The 17,571-nt window shown below is 41.8% G+C and overlaps 1 protein-coding gene across 1 annotated transcript; it reads right to left on the reverse strand.

Moving 5' to 3' along the window:
• Positions 1–168: 168 nt before the first annotated feature.
• LOC112557013 (LHFPL tetraspan subfamily member 2 protein-like) lies at positions 169–11,206 on the reverse strand. The gene is given in 6 exon segments (XM_025226579.1): positions 169–2,799; positions 2,802–2,900; positions 3,168–3,281; positions 8,796–9,102; positions 9,162–9,529; positions 10,435–11,206. Coding segments are annotated over 5 exon segments (690 nt in total). The 5' UTR covers positions 9,291–9,529; positions 10,435–11,206; the 3' UTR covers positions 169–2,758.
• Between the last annotated feature and the right edge of the window lie 6,365 nt (positions 11,207–17,571).

Below are 17,571 nucleotides of genomic sequence, written 5' to 3' on the forward strand. Positions count from 1 at the left end.
ATGTGCCATGAATGTTAACAATAGGATCATTATTAAAAAGTTTGACAAGTAGGTAAAAGCTATTTCTGTTTTGTGTGTGGTAATAGTCTGTTCAAAATGATGCAAAAAGAAACCAATACATAATGAAGAGTAAACACAATTACTAGAAGAAATTTTAAAATGCCAACATGAGAATTAAAATGTCTACATTTATTCCAGTTCTCAGTGCAGGAGGGTAAGCAAAGGTATACCCACCAAAAGCAAACATGACTCGGTAACACCTTCGTATTTAACATCTTTATTATTAGTATGCTTTTCTTTTAAACTGAAGTATCATTTGTAATCATTGATTTTCTCTCAAAATGAAAATGTTTACTGCAAGCAATTATTTTTTGTACTTTAATGCATAATAAAAATGTCATTTTAAAATTTGCACATGCTTCCATGTGCACCTATATTATTATCATGCAAATATACAGCTACCAAAATAAATGGAAATCAGAACATCAGTGTTCCCGAACTTATACACACATTTGCCTTCTTGCAGACGATTAGCTTACACGGAAACAACTGGAGTATTTCAAAGCATGATCACTAATTACCACCCCTGTCTTTACTTTTAACAAGTTTGGTGTAATTTTCTCATTCATTGTAAACTAAGGCACAATATCCATAAAATACTTTCCAAAAAAAGTTCAAACAGCTGTAAAAAGATACTTTGTAAATATAACTAAACAATAATCAAAAATTGTGAAGACTGGCTATTAGGTATAAAGCTTATAGAAAGCTTGTCACTGTGTGGTTTCTGCTGCTCTCAAAAGATTGTATCGACATCTTGCCCTACAAAGAATTGTCCTCACGTGATGTATATCCTTAAGCATATGTATATCCTTCAGCTGTTAAGGAAAGCTCGAGTTTCTTAATCTAGTCTTTCCTATGGAAATACTACCAAAGAAATGGTATTCAGAGTTCCTGCTGTGTAAGGTCAGAAGATGAAATTTGTCATGTTACAGCAGCTGGAAGACAAGAAAAAGACTCCTATAGTAATTTTGTCAATAAGACAACAGAGAGAATGCAAGAAATGATTCACTGATGTGTCGCTTCCCAGAAAGTAGATATAAGGAGATAAAGATGAAGATGGATAAGAACAATAATTAAGCCTGTGAACAAAGCAGAGTAAATAATTCTTTAGGCTATATGCTATGTAAAAGACCAAAACAAGGCTAAAACAGGCAAGCTAAAGATGGAGAACTGAAGAAAAAAGCTGGCTTGGAAACGGTCAGAAATAAGAATCTATTTTTATATAAAGGTTAAAAGGTAAAAAAAAAAATCTCTAAATTTGATGTTCCTGTAATGAGAATACATTTATACAATTACCATCTTTGGATAGTGTACTGGATGAGTCTTATAGAGATTTCAATAAATTTTTTAAACTAGTATGATTGAAAAGCATTCAAGATGGATATGTTTTTTCTCAAGATTAAAAATATTTAAATGGAACAATGCCAAAAGATTGACATATTCTATAGACTGAAATAATGTAAGACAAAGAAATTTGTATCGGTGTATGAAACCTAATAACCCAGAAATAGAATACAATAAGGGAATGTACAAAAACATTCAATTTGGTTGCAGAACTCATGGAGCTAATTTTTTAATGGCTCAAAGTCTGAAAAAAGTTAAATAATCCTGTTATTGCATAAAAATCAAGTGTACAGACAGCCAAGATTGATCTTGACCATTTCACACCTGGGTAAATACACCCCACATATCAGGATGCAGTATTTTCGAATGTTTCAGAAGGCATTGTAGCAAAAGCAAAATCTCAAAACTAACCAAACTTACTGGCAAGCAACTCTTGGTGCCAAGCAAATGTATTATTCATTACAGAATAAAATGCAGTGGAATGAAAAGATAGATGGAATTGCAGCTCTAAGCCACAGCTGTCTCACAGCTGTTCTTGGTTAACTTTCATGTTCTTAACTTTCATGGAGTATAGGAAGCATTAACTTTCATGGGCTTTTCCATGCCTTCACAGTCTGTGCTTTGCTGCAGTGTAAAAGAAGATTGCAACCACCACGCACCATTTTTGCTCAAGGAATGGACAGATTTGGAGACAAATATTCTAGATCATGCTGCACACAGACATGCTCTAGTCATGCTGTTTCGTTCGCTGAAGATTGCCTGAAGTATTTTTAACAGGTCTATGCAGTGAAGATGATTGCATTTTGCCATAATGCTGATTACGAGTCATTGTCTTGCACAAAGTGAAGTTTTAGCAAGAAGTTGCTAATATCCCTTACTCTGTGATAATCCATTAACATCTACATCTTTTGATACTTTGACGACATACATCTTAAAATTGTTTTTGATTTGTCTGTAGTTTGCTTTCTCACAAAGTATAAATTTAAATTCAAATTTTTGTGCTACCTATTGCCACTGTGGTACACCTCAAAAGGACTGTACATCATCTAAAGTTAAAAACAGAATTTAATTAAAATCATTGTTCATGAGCCAAGAATTGTTAAAATGAATAAAATTACTAGGTAAATAAATACAATAAATTTCTTTAACACTTTAAAAAAATTAATTCTTTGTTCAAAATATTTTGCCAAAAATTTGACATTCTCACATAAATATTAAAAGGCATAGATAAAGAATGAAGTCTGATTAGTTTCCACTGTGCAGTCATTGCTTAAAGGTCAGTGTATCAGATATAACACTTGTAATTTATTTGTCTATGTTTCTGGCTGGTGGCATGTTCCCAATGGCACATTCTTCAGAGGACACAGATGAGATTTTTTCCCTCCAACACCTCTCCTCCACCTTGTGTGATGATGTGGATGAATCTGCCTTGATGGACAGAACTCCACAGAGAAAGGTCAGCAGTGTGCCCACGATGCATAGGAAAAAAGACCACCCTGTTTTTGTTTGAAAAAATGAACAAAATGCAAACCTTAAGATTTAAATTAAGTCAGTTAAAAAGAATAAAACTTGAATGAAGTTAATAAAAATTATTAATCCAAGCTACAATTAAAGCTTTAACCAAAGAAGAAAACTTCTGAAAAGGAAAAGAAAGGGAATGGATAACACAAAAGATACCAAAAGCAAAAGCAAAATAAACTGAAACTAGAAATGTATGCCAACATTACAGAAGCAATTATAGACATAACAGTAGAATTACAAACCAAGCTGACATCTGTCAATCTCAAAAGGTCCAGCATGTTGTCCACAATAGGTCTTGACCTTTGCACTGCCCCAGCCAGCTGGATACAAAATCAAGCCCAGGATGCACAAGAGACCTGTATCAAACATGAATCAATTGTTTGAATGTTTTATATTTGGTTTATAAATTAATTGTTGCAGATTTATCTACTGACATGTTTGCTTAACTGTGTGTATAAGATAGTACAAACTGTTCTGTAAATTGGAAAAATTATAATTCTTAATAGCAGTCCATACATTCATTATAAATACAGTATTTCCAAATCCTTAAACATACACACATAGAGAGACTTTTATACATTACTTAGAATAATATAGCCTTAAATAATGTTATAAATAGAAATTCTCCCAATAAGAAGCTTTTTTCTGACACAGAACAACGATTCAGCAAACAGTTGAATTTTTATCACAAGTACTTCAAAATGTATACCAAAATAAACAGAACTAAAATTTAGTATGAGTAAAATCTAAAGTCTGAAATTAGCAAAACCAGCAGAAGACATGGAACGAAGAATATGTGTGCATGTGCGTATGTGCATGGTAAGTGTATTAAGAATATTGCAATGAAAGGCAAACAAATAATTCAAAAGAAATGTTCTCCTTCTCAGAGAAAAAGATTCTATTTTAATTTCAGGTCCCATTTTTAGGTGTTCTTCAGGACAACAAAATGTCATGCATGGCATAACAAATTACTGAAATAGTCTGCATCCACTTATCAGTAAAGTCAACAGCAGTGATGGAGAGGCTCAGCTGGTATTTAAACAAATGCATGTTTGTGCACCAGGTGGGACAGCATAGGAGTCTTAGACTGGAATTTAGACTGGAATTCAGACTGGAATTGAGGCAATCGGCTAATACTGTAAATCTGAGAGAAGAATGTCTACCACAACAATGCAGCAATACCAGAAGTGAAAGAAGGGAACGTTTCGACAAGAACACCATCGTTGGGCGAGGAGTGTATCCGTGTACGCGCGCGTGTGTGTGTTAGCATGCACATACAGAAATAAGCACAGCCAAGCACAGAATGTTCATAACTGGACACACATGTAGATTAAGAAAATCTTTTTTTCTGAGAAAGAGAAATAAGCAGAGAAGGTGTAATTAACTTCTTTGCCCATAACAGACAAAATAACTGGCCTAAGTTTGAGCAAAAACGGAAAAGGGTGCAAGGGAAATCTTTCAGTTGAACAGTTGCAAAGCTGTTTGAATCTTCCAGACTCTTGAAACATGTCCATCTACATTCTGTTGACTGGAGTTCTTGTACTTGAAAAGAGGCCATTAGATACTGTTTGATTTCAATAGAGTAGAACCGATTAGTTGTGAAGGCCCTGTCAAGTTAGATAATCTTGACCAGTACAAAGAAAAAATGTTTAACTGCTTTCCTTACTTGCTGCTGATCCAGAGCTAAACAAATCTTCACTAAACTGACTATTGTGTTCCCCAGAATGCTAAGCAGAAAAGGATGCTGCACTTTATGACCTCACTTCTCTGCCTCTGCTACCTGGGGTATCAGAAGTGGTGAGCCATTTCTCAGCCAGCTTCTGATAAACTTCAAAAGATGTTGATAAAAACTACGACAACGATAAAAGGATGAACTAACAGGAACTGGCTCGCTTGAAAACATAGATTAATGGCCTTGCCCCTTGCAAAATGACCTAAAACTCAGGAACTGTTTTTTCTAATTTTTATTTAGTGTGATAATTAAAATAGGGCTTATATGAGAAATGTAGCATAAAACTCAGCATTTGTTTATATGAATGACTAATCTTATTAAAAACAGATGGTTAATGATAGAGATGGGCTTACTTTTGCATAATTGCAATCCTTAATTATCCGCTGTCCCCTAATGTCAAGAGGTAGAGTTATTTTGGCATTAGCTGTAAAGCACCATCGACTTGCATGTGCAATGCTGTGACAGAGCTCTCTCCCTCCCTTACTCCCTCCTTGCCCTACAGCCCCTTCCTCTTGTGTGTCAATTCACATTCAGTATGTGTGAGATGCTGTTGCCCTGTGTGTGTATTTGCCTGCACACTTAGAAGTCACTAAAAATCCCCACACAACTGCATTCCCTTTTGATAATTAAGTCGCTGTAGTTGGGATAGAAACTACGAGTATATATATATATGTAGTCAGGGCCGGCGCTAGGCTGTGTTGCGCCCTAGGCGAAAGAAAAATTCTGCGCCCCCCCTCCCCCACCTCACAAAAAGTGAACCCTGTTATATCATTTGTTTTGCAATTTATTTAGTCCTGGTCATGAAATTGATGCTTATAACCTCACTTTTCTTGCTTTTTGCTGTGCAAAACGAGTTATCAGTTCCTTCAGATTGAGTTCATTTGCCAAGTCATGCTCAATAGATATGGTGGCCAGCCCAGTCAGTCTCTCTTGCAACATTGTTGATCTCATATGGTTTTTAATTAATTTTAATTTTGAGAAACTCCCTTCTGCACTGGCAACAGAAATTGGAAGGATCAATAAAATTCTGAGAGACACTACAACATTCGGCACAATATCAAATAGCTTATGTTGGATTATGAATGTTAAGACTTCTTTGGGGTTCATTTTAGGCTTGGGAAGTCTTCTAGCCACAACCTGTCATTCAGAACAGAGTTCCTCCGCGTCAGTGTCTTTGCTGTCTCTGTGCATTAGTGCCTTTGCCAAGACCTGGCAAGATAGTAGAATGTCCTTCGTTGGTTTTTCAGAAATGCTTTGGATATCATAAAGAAATCCAAATAATGCACTGTGCTCCTGAATCTGTTTAAATCTGTCTTCAATGGACGCAGTTCAAACAAGAAAGCTAGGCTGAAATATCACCAGTAATGATTGCGGCGGTCTGTCTCAGAACTCAAAGCGATTGTGATGTGATAAAGACCACCAGACTGTCACGGACCCGTTTGTGCAATGAACAGTTTTGCAAAAAGTTACACCACCGCTATCGCAACCCGTTGCATCCACACAATCAAAATAAGCACTATAAGAAATAAGGAAATGAAATTAATATAAAGAAAGACATAAATCGTGTTAATAAAATATATACAGCTATGTCACAGTGTATAAAATTCATGCGAACTTATCTGTACAAACTTTCATGAAGTGGCTGTAGACAGTAGCACTGTTCAGTCTGGCAGGCTAAATGTTCACAACCTTTACTGATTCAACTGTGGAAGGATGATCGCTCCAAAACAGACGATTACAAAGTCAATTCAAACAGCAGCACGAGATGTCTACAGCCGCTCAGAAAAGTGAGGTTTTCACATCGTCCTGTGGGTTTTAAGTTCAAAGTTACAACTACCTCTTCCCCACTCTGGCTGTCCAGCCCTGGTAATGTGATCTGACTTTCTTTAAAGTGGTAGAGATTTATCTCTTCCCTTCTCCACTAAGCCACCCCACTGAGGTCCTTTCAATCTTTCTCTCTTCTCTCTTTCTCATCTCACAGACAACTATCAAGTAACATCGCACCACCTTCTTTGTCCAGTCTTCTAGTCTGATCCGACTGGTCATTAACTGTGACAGATTTATCGCTACCTGTGGGCCTGTCCACCTAGCACCTCCATCGGCAAGTGCTTTCAATGGTTCTCTTCTGACTACATGTTTGCTGCTTAAAAATAGTACAAAAGTGGTTTTCTACAAGAACTCATTACGACCAGAGGCATTAGAACCCAGAAGTGTCAAAGACTGGCTTACTAAAATTAAATCTTTTTCGAGAATTTTCCGTCAGATTTGATTAATAACTTTATAAGTAAGAACTACTTTTTGTCAAGAAAAAGTAGGTCTGTTTTTCAATTGCAGGCGTGCATCATACACATATGGATGCTTGCATGCCTCCCCAATCAGACCTACACTTATGAGTAGGGGATTTCAAACACTCGTGTAAAAGGTTTTATGGAGTGCACACTGATGGAGACAAGAAATCTGTAGCACCTTGCTCTGGTCTTATTTTGCTGTGTGGTCTAAAACTCAAGCTATCACAGCTTCCAGCCTCTAGACCACCCTCATAGCAGCTACCTGTACTTTGTTCCCATCCAAAGTCACACCACAGTCACACCTCACAGGTGGGCGGGCAATGAAAGAGTCTGTCAAGAGAGAGTCTTCTGGACACTAACAATGCAAAGTTGTAAATCATGGTGTCAGCTCCCCAAACACAGTCCAGTGATCAACACTGCGTGGTGTCCAGCATAGGGTTAGGTGAAAACAAGAGAAGTATATAGACTGTAGGTCTTAGTACGCATTATCTCTTAATAACCAATTTCAAATATTCTGTCAATGGAGCATAACAACAAGCTAGCCATTTCAAACTGTAGACAAACAGATGCACTCTTAGATAATAAAAATAAACATTACAATTTGACAACTAAATTAATCGTAATACACAATCGAACAGAATTTAATAATTAATAAGAAAGTTAAATATTCACGACATGAGTCACAACAGTAAGTACAAGACTATAGGCCATCAGTGTCAGTAAATAGATATGCTATAAACTTCAAATGGCTCTACCTTGATGTTTGTCTGCGAAAGACTTTAATACTCTTATTAACTAAGAAAGCGTTGGTGACAATAGGTAAGTTCCTTCGGGTTGAAAGTTCGTAAGTGTAAACAATATTGAGCAACTGTTTACTTGTCATAACCAAAGAGAAACTCGCGTAGCAAACTCAAGTCTGTGTTGTTGTCCCTGATATCAGCTGCAGTGTTTTCAATGCATAAGTGTGGAACCTCTTCAATAGTAAGATAGAAGAAAGAAAGGTGAGCTTGGTATTAGTGGAATGCGGTCCACTCCATCGTAGGGGTCCGCACTGACCAGGCCCCATCCACCAACCCGGCCCTCCGCTGTCTATTCTCCACCCTCTTCTTCCCCGCTGGTTAGCTGGTCACTTCAAGTGCGCCCTGTAATAATGGGTTTTCCTGTACTACATCACTACATGAACTGAGAAACTCGGTGGTGAAGTCAACATACAAGCTGAGGAAAAGGTGTCTTCCACCAACGCCGCCCCTCCCAGCGCCCTTCCCCCGCCCCTCTCCCCCCCTCTACTTGCCTGCCGGTTAGCTGTGGTCACTGCAGGTGCGCCCTGGGATACTGGGGTTTTCCTGTCATACATGTACTGAGAAACTAGCGTGGTGGTCAGTCTACAAGCAGAGGAAAAGTGTCCTGCTAATATCATTTTGTGAAAATGACATTTTCCCCTAAAATTATTCATTAAAAAAAAAAAAAAGCAGGCCATATTTTCCGCCCCCCTCGGTCGCTGCGCCCTAGGCGATTGCCTAGTTCGCCTAATAGGTAGAACCGGGCCTGTATGTAGTAAGACTACGAGCACCTAACGGACTTGACAAGCTCTATACTTTCATGATGCGATAACGGCATTCGCACGACAAACGATATAACATCATTTGCCGACAGCTGCAGTAAGAATCAAAATGGCGAAAAACTTTCATTTTAAGGATTGATTGCACACCTTAACCAACTATAAAGATCAACAAAGTTATTTAATGGACTAAGAAGGAATGAAAGCAAAGGAAAAACGCACAGCGTAAGAGGGAGATACCAAATGGCACGCCCAACCGGAGCGGTGGGTGCGGGTACTGAGTACTACTCACCAGCAACGCACTGCACGAGCCCTGACAAAGTAAAGATGCTCTTGCCAAACACCGACCTCACGCACAGGCTCAAGACGGCTGCCAGTGACGTCATCAGGAGGAGAACCCCGGCGCAACCGAAGAGCACGAGGGCCGCCTTCCAGGTGTCCGGGAACTGGCTGTTATCCGTCAGGAAATCCTCCACGTAGGTGGCGCAGTTCTCGCGCTTGGGGATGAACTGAAAGTGGTGCAACTTGCTGCAACGGTTGAAAATGCCGATAGTGGGATTGTACACGTCTTGGTAGCCTTCTTCCTCCTCCTCCTGTTCCTCCTCGCGGGATCGTGTTCCGGCGAGATGGCGACGTAGCTGATGTTCTTGGTGGACACAAGCCCCGGTCGGCGGCTGTAGCCGATGAGCCAGTGCGGTGACGTCACGGAGGCTAGCACCATCATGAAGCAGGTGATGGACAGCAGCGTCCACAGCATGGAGTTGCACGTGATGATGACGTAGCACATGGTTGTTGCAGGTCCAGCTAGGTCTGCACTTATGACTGTTCCGTGCGAGAAGCCCCGAGGTACAGTTAGCGACTCATTTATAAGTTGTTCTTATCTCTCGTGGCGGATGAGATGCTCCTTGAGGTTTAGATGTAAGCGTGGAAGACGAGAGCTATGGCGGGCTCTACCCTTATGACAATAAGCGTTCCCAACTTGGGTACTGGATTATATTTAGACCTCGCTTACATCGTGACGGTTATCTGGAACAAAAAAACATGTTGAAAAATAAACACAGCGATCCAGAGACCTAACACATGTAAATTACATGTGGCCACATGGTGAGGAAAGGATGGAGAGTGGAAGAACAGCAAAGGCAGAGAGTTCTGTTTGCAGACCGCATACCTGGCAGTTACCTTCACAGATATTTGTAACAAGATATCATCAAGCGATAAGCCAATGGGCCAAGACAATCTCAATGTTTTGAAGTTAGTGTTATTGTAAGTGGAGGGCTGCATGCTACCTGAGAGTGAGCGAGGCGAAAGAGCGCTGAAAGGGAGGGACAGCGGGAGGCAAGACGGTGCTGAGAGAGAGAGAGCCAGGCGGTTATTTGCATCAGTGGCTCTGAGCTTTGTACGTGCAGCAACTTGCTCTACGCGGGCATCCGTCAGTCGACGCCCGAGCTGGATGAATAACATGACAAGCATTTCCTAACCTCGCCGTTCTGACCTCTGACCTTTATGTAGCCCACCGTGCAGTGTTTCCATGCAAGCTGCCGCAATCGTTCTTGAGTTTGTTTTTGAGAAAACCAAATAGCTGGAGCGGTCTGTGTACACCAGTTACATACCGTATTACAAACTGTAACATGGATATGAAGAAGTCTTTGCAAAGGGATCTGTATGAATGGAGGCGAGGCAGTGATATACTTTTCTTTTTGAAAGGCTGTCGGGAAGAAAAATTTTAATTGTCAAAAAGTTGGGGGATGGGAGTAATCACTCTAAGTGTAGAGTCGTCTCATATTAAATGTAGATGTATCTCAGCTGTCACTCTAAAAATAAGATGTATCTAAGTCGCCTTTAACAAAATAATAATAATAATAATAATAAATAAAAATAAACAAACTCAGCTTATCTCGAAATTCTCACAGTAAGTACCAGGCTAAACTCACCGTCACTACAAGCAGACTCCTTACATCCCAGTGAACTAGGCTCAAGCTCGTTGTTGTAATACCAAACTTGTATCGCAGCTGCTTTCCTGTAAACACCGGCAGGTTTGTAACACAGCTGTTCACCTGTAAACACCAGCAGGCGTATCACAACTACCAGTGTACACATCAACAGGCTCGCACCAACAGGCTCAATGTAGCAATAGGTTCACCGCAGCTGTAATCGCGAACAGGCTCATCACAGCTGCTCTAAATAGCAATAGGTTCATCCACAGCTGTCTCACTACAGCAACAGGCTCATCGCAGCTGCCTCAGTGTCATCTCAAGCCCATGAGGTTTTCCTCTGACTGAGGCAGCTCGCTGCACGTCGGCGCTTTAATATGCTGCACGGCACTGGGCAGCAGCAGCAGCAGCAACAGCAGCGCGCCGGCACGTCAAAGCTCAACACAGGCGAGGCCTGCGGTAGGGCGGCGGTCCGGCTGCTGTACAAACAGTCCTCTCTCTCTCGCTCTGTGTGCCTGTGCCTCCTTCCTGTGTATGTCAGGGATGGCTGGCCAAATGGGCAGCCGCTGGTCTTGAACCGTCTCCACCGCGTGCATGTATTTGGGCGACGGGAGGGGAGAGGTGATTAGAACTCATTCTCTAGCCTCATTATCAACACTGTACTCTCGCTGTCTCGTTGTGTGTGTGTGTTTTGGGGATGCTATAGTCCACACGGTCGGTCTAATGTGAGCGAAGCCGTGGGCCAAATCTGGTGGACGTTCGGCGTCCATTGCTTTGCTTCCTCTTCTTGGCTCTGAACTGAGTGAGTCAGCACAAGAATGATTGTCGAGATGGACAAAGAGATGCACGTGATTCAATGAAGGAAGGGAGGGGTGATGATTGAGTAGCTATGCCAGGTCCTATTCCTCCTATCAGAAAATAAAAGGGGAAAAAAACCCAACGCTCAAAGTGATTTTTGTATGGAAATCCTTTGATCCGGAGAAAGGAGGCATGTATGTATGAAGGAAATTAGATGATAAATAGCAGATGACTGGCGATATGAGGACCCCTCGTGCAGTTTGCGTTAGTCCTTGTCTACACACTTGTATGCTTATATCACGAAGAGAATAGTTTTGAGATGTCTGGCTAGGAGCGACCACTGAGATAAAAGTCTTGCTTAAATTTTATTTTGCTCTTACAGTTTATGATTAACTAAAAGTCTGCATGGACCAGATGCGTTTTAAAAACTGAAACTGGAGTAAACAACTTTCTGAGTGTATTACAGGCAAATGGAAGGTGAAGATTTGGTGAAAACATTTAGCTGTTCTGTAAAAGTGTATTTAAACTCATCCCTAATTAACAGAAACGAGTATTGATGAAACGAAAGGTCACTCAATGTTTCCTTATATCTACTTTCAATCTGTAAGAAATGTACAGCACTCGTGTATATGTACAGCCAGCTGATGACTACATGGAGGTGGAACAAGCATTTCGAAACACGGAAGCGAGACGCGGGTGGGCTTGGCTGCTCTGATGTTGGCCCCGAGCGGTTATTATCACTGGCATCACGTCCCAGCTGCCGGTTGTAGCAGAAGACAAACTGTGCTTGCTGGTGCTCGCGGCCCTGGCGTCCAGCAGACATTCTGAGATGACCGCCGGGTCAGTGGCGCCAGATGGCCTGCAGGCGGCTGAATCCAACGCATGCGCACTCTCTCTCTCTCGTGGTGTGTTATCGGAACTGCATTTGCAGGATACAAGCTCTGCTTTACAGTCGTTAGAAATATAATCGTAGTCGCCATTATGACAACATACGTTAAAATATCAAGTGTGATGTAGCACCTCTCCTATAGTGATCATTATCGGATATTAGCATGATACAGATGCTATACTATTTAGTAGTATGTCTAGTGTTAACGTGATGTAATATCTGCAGTTTACCGATTTGGTCTTAATTTGATATAGTATCTTTGATGTCATTAGAGTATTCTATTTTTAACATGATACTATCAAGGTGTAATATCTTTGATGCACATTAAAGTTTTGTACTAAATGTGCGAGCTTCACAACGAACGGTTATCTCTGCTGGACTGCTTGCAGACGAATTTTTCGCGTTTACGTCTAGAACGAGGCCAAAGCACAAACTTGCTTCCGGTTTAAGTATCAACATCAAGACGAGGAGCAAACAATGCGGAATCTCGTATTGACAGAAGTACAAAACATCAAGCTTTATGGTTTGTTGTATTCACAGTTTTTTGGCTCTCAGTCGTGGAACAAGAAGGTCGAGGAGTTTTTGCCAAAAAAAAGTAATAATGCATTTATTGCAATAACAATAACAAAAAAAAAACCAAAACAAACAAACAGATCAATGGTGTATTCATGACACTGCATGCACAGTTTGTCACTTCCGCCCAACGACTGCAGCAGTATTCGATCTCCATCGCTAACACTCAGCACAAGTGGAAAAGGACTTTTCAAAGGAAACTTCACATGCCGAATGCTTGAGACTTTTGTCAATATAACGGCAGCACACAGTAAATATCTTTTCACACACCATGACATCTTGGCCTTTACCGCCACGTGGCATATTGAGTTTCAGCTCTCCGCTAGGTGGCATTGGGTGAGAACGGCTAGTTACGCTCTGCTAAACGAGGGATGGGTGTGGGATAGTGGGTGCCGTCCGTCACCATAGCTACAGTGAAGCACAGATGCTTCTGTTGGTGGCGTGGACGTGTACATGAAGTTCGTGGTTGGTGGTGTTGCCGCAATGATGAGTACAAAGAGCTGTGTGCGCATGCCCAGATTTAAACGCGCCGAGATCGTCATCTGCTTTTCCGATGCTGCCTCGCTGTTTTACAGATACCACCGGAAAATGAACATAATTTTTATGTAAATCAAAATATTTGACTGAAATTTGTTTTGACGCTTTAAAGGAACTCTCTTCATACAACAAAGCTGTTAAAAAGGGAGTTCACCCGTTATTTACAACCACGTGTATATCATTGTATAAATATGAAGGGCTTCAGAAGTGCCTGTGTTTAGTGCACTTAATGCCTGGGCATGGGCTGATCATGCAACAAGTGTGTATGGTCTGACAAACTGTTGAAAACATGGTTAGTACACGCATGGACAGACAGCGCAGCTCTAAAGATAGCACTTGTATGATGCTGGGTCAAGTGGCGCCTCGTAGCGGGAGATTGTGACATGCTAAGTTGGCCGATGGGTGGCGACAGTTCGGGCGGCGCAATGTGTTATGTAGCAAACGCCGCCATCTTCACACACACACACTCACAGAGGCTGGGAACCTGACATTTTATCGAATATTCAAACGCATGTTTGTTTTCAGGTCAGTTGATAAAAAAAAAAAAAAAAAATCCACCCCTCCCCAAACAAATATTCAGATTCCTCGCGTGCTCGAGTGGAGGGAGGAGAGAAAGCAGGGTATAAGAGTTCCTACTTGAGCCAGCTACATGCATATTATGTCTGCAGGCCACATTTAAGCCTCTCCCTCCTCTTCTACAGTGTCTGCTAGCGCCCTCTTGTGGGAAGAGCGTTGGGGTTGACGTCATCAACCATCACCCGCCCGGCGTCTCCTCGCTGCATGACAATTGGAACGTTTCGGCCATCTTGGCGCGTGCTTTCAGGGCCTGGTCTAGACTGTATGTCTGTGCTCTCTCATCTTGTGCTTATGACAGCTTTTCTTTTTCTCTCTGGGTACGCAATAGAAATGTTCTCTTGAAAAAGATGGTGTACCCCCTTCCCCAACACACACACACCCCTACAAAATCTGTTACATAAAACTTACTTAAATAATCCAGATTACATATTTTTAAAGCCATATTCCACATAAAGTTATCCTGTATCGTGTATATTAGATTGAAGTAGTCAAGAAGTGACCAGCACACTGTCTATACACAAAGGCCCGTTCTTACCCCCCGCGGGGTCCGGGGGGCCGGGCCCTTGACACCACGATCGCCACGGTTATTTAATCAAATGTGCGGGGCCCTAAGCAGATGCCTCGTCTGCCTGCCCCTAAGCATGGCCCTGTATACACGGTATGAGTGGTCACAGTGACGTCATCAGCAAAGCTCTGACGGTTGTTAGGAATAAGGCATCATTGTCTACCTTCTTTGTCTGTCAAACATAATCACCGTCTTGGTCTATTTGACAACGATTAACATGTTCTCACTTAAAAAAAATAATCTTGATCGTTTGGGTGAAGATTTCCCCTTTAAGTATTAGTTCCTTATTGGGAAAAACAGCACGTGCGCACACACTCACAAACATCTGATCGCGACAAATTAATGTCATGGTAACTTGCATGAGCTTGAGTGCCAATAGCAGCAAGAAATATCAGGAAGTAAGTGTGATCTGTTCTCTTGCTTTGTCTCTCTGGGTTCCGTTTGAACATAAGTACGAGGTTATCAGAAAGTATTCACGTGGGCATGCATTCTCTTGAAAGTGCACGTGCGTGAATCTTATCACCATCAGTCTCCTTACGATTCTATCCCAGCCTGCAGCAGTGCCAGGAAGCAGATACTAAGGGCGCGAAAAGTCAGAAGACGACAGCACGTGCAGGTGCACGAGAGGTCCGCGAGTAAAGCTCGTGACTGACGTCACTCAGTGAAGGAACCGCAAGGCATGCCGGGCAGGGGTCACTTTCTCAGGATGGGTTTCACTTTGTGCAACGTGGACTTCCAGGTAGTAGGCTTCGGAAGGAAACAGCCGTTACATGGGTGTGTACACAAGAGTACAGAAAACAGCGCCGGGGAGAGGGAGGGAGAAATATGATGGATTGAAGAGGAACGGAAGATGGACTCCATATTTATTTATTTATTTTTTTGAGAGGGAAGAAATAAACCTGCAGACGAGGCTCTAAGATTGGCACGACGAACGCTGAGAAAACTTGTAGAGCTAGCATCCAGCTGACCCGGGGAGCACAGCATGAACCTCAGAGGGGAGAAAAAAATCCCCAAACAAACAGCCCACTTGCTTAAACTTACACTTGTCCGCGAAGAAATAGGAACAGAGCAAACCTTGTAATGTCAAACTCCCCGGCGTTCTTTGGATTTTTTTCTTTCTTATTCGCTCAAGTATTTCACCTCCACGCTAGTCGAGAGTCCCGAGTGCGCGTGCGCTCACGTGTCATTGTTTCTAGTCTTGTTGTTGTTGACGTGACGGAAACACTTTGCTGCTCCTGCTGAAGCAAATGGGAAAAACATCACAGACGCCAGGGCACCGAAATTCCTCCAAAATTGTAGGAAGAAATGACATAGATGTAGTCTGTGTGCCGTTAGCACAGGAAAACAAAAATACTTTTGTCAGAGTTAGGATCATTATACTGCTGCTTGCTAACAACCGAATGTGCACATGTGGTTACACTCATCCACGCACGCACTTGGTCGCGCACGCACACACAAGTTTACACTCTTCATCCCACTTCCCCTTGAATATCAGCGGTGGATTATTTTTTTTCTCTCCCCTCCACACACATCTTTCTGTCTCTCTCTCCCTTCTCTCTATCCCCTCTCCCAACCTCATGCACACAGACTCAACTGTATGAATCATCCGCTGTATTTGTGCGAGTACGTCTATCTACATAAATGAAAGATCGACAAAGAAATAGAGGCACTGACGTGCTGTAGATGAATGAAAAGACGCGCGAATCCTCAGTCATTTTATTTAAAAGATCAAACAGCTACGCCTTGCTGTCTTCAACCTCTCGGATGCCATTCCAATTCAGGGTGAAGTGGTACCCGCTATCGTCTACAAAGATGTATATTTCGCCGAATCTCTAGTTGCATTGTAATTTTGAAAACGCGCAGGGAAGAAAATTCGAGATGATTCAGTGGGGAGTGGAGGTGGAGAGGTGCAAACTAATTAGCGCTAATAGTGGGTCTTTCACCTGGTGCTGAGCACGAATCAGCATACAGATGCTGTGAGAAAGAAGATGAAACACGAACTGCAGACGCTGCTGTGGAGTCTTCCAAGGTGTGGCTCTCGGTCATGGTGAGCAAGGTGAACGTGTAGTGTTGTGTAGAACAGTCGCAAGTTAACCATGCTGGTTTCCTTCTCGTCGTCTGTGAACTTCTGATAACAGGTTCTGATAACTTCCAATGCCAGCGACCGTTTGAACTGGGCAACCAATTTTTCATTTGAAATTGCTCGTGGCTAGAAGAATTATAAGAACGTGTGCAAACACCAGGACTTCTCTACACTGGAAGTATAATGAAATCGAATTTCTGGTCTGTCTAGAAAACCCTTGGGACGGACACTAGAGTCAGAGTCAATCCCTGATATACAGGGGAACATTTGAACAGAAAGCCAGGATAAGCCAGTGAAGGACCTTTGTTGCTTTCTTACACGCTAGCGAGCCATAATATATACCTAATTTTATTTTTCGCTTCTTCTTATTATTATTATGTAACAGCGCCACTGGTCTGGTAAGATCTTTCCAATATTGCTTGGTATGAATGACATATCATTCTAATGGATTCATTTTCAAAATTATAAAAAAATATATTTAAATGATCTATTTAACTTGAAACGTCCTCTCTGCTATTTTAGTCTTGACATGAAGAGGGTGTTGGCCAGTTAATGCGACACTTTCTTACTCCGGCAACAGACTATTCTGTATGCCAGTGAGATGGGGAGATGGAGGGCGGGGAGGGGAATGGAGTGGTGGTGAGTAAAGGGGTCCGAGGGTGGAGTAGGATGCTCACACGCCCGGGCGAGGCGATCGGCTGATAAGTGAGGAAGGAGGGGTGGTGCCAGAAGAGGCAGTGGCAGGACGAAAAGGCTAAAGGGAAAATTCACACGCTGGGAGGAAGAAGTCTCCCCGATAGACACTGATTTGCAGATTCTTATATAGCCGGGTAAGTCGCCATATCTCTACTGCTGTGGAGGGGATGGCAGAAAGGAAGAAAATAAAAGAGAAGGAACAAAAGTACGATTTTAAAGTTGACGTTGCTTTTACTTTAAACAGCCATGCAGGATGCTGCATCTAGTGTTCAAATAATTATTAAGAAATAAACAATGCCTTTATAGGTAAGAAAATATAGCAGTGACAATTTTACTTAGAACGCCGAGTAGATGCATCTAGTCCTCTCGCTGTTTGGACCATGGTGTAGTCTGCAGGCAAGCGATGGCTGCCCACTTGAC

The sequence above is a fragment of the Pomacea canaliculata genome, linkage group LG2 (genome assembly GCF_003073045.1).
Source record: "Pomacea canaliculata isolate SZHN2017 linkage group LG2, ASM307304v1, whole genome shotgun sequence".
NCBI lineage: Eukaryota > Metazoa > Mollusca > Gastropoda > Architaenioglossa > Ampullariidae > Pomacea > Pomacea canaliculata.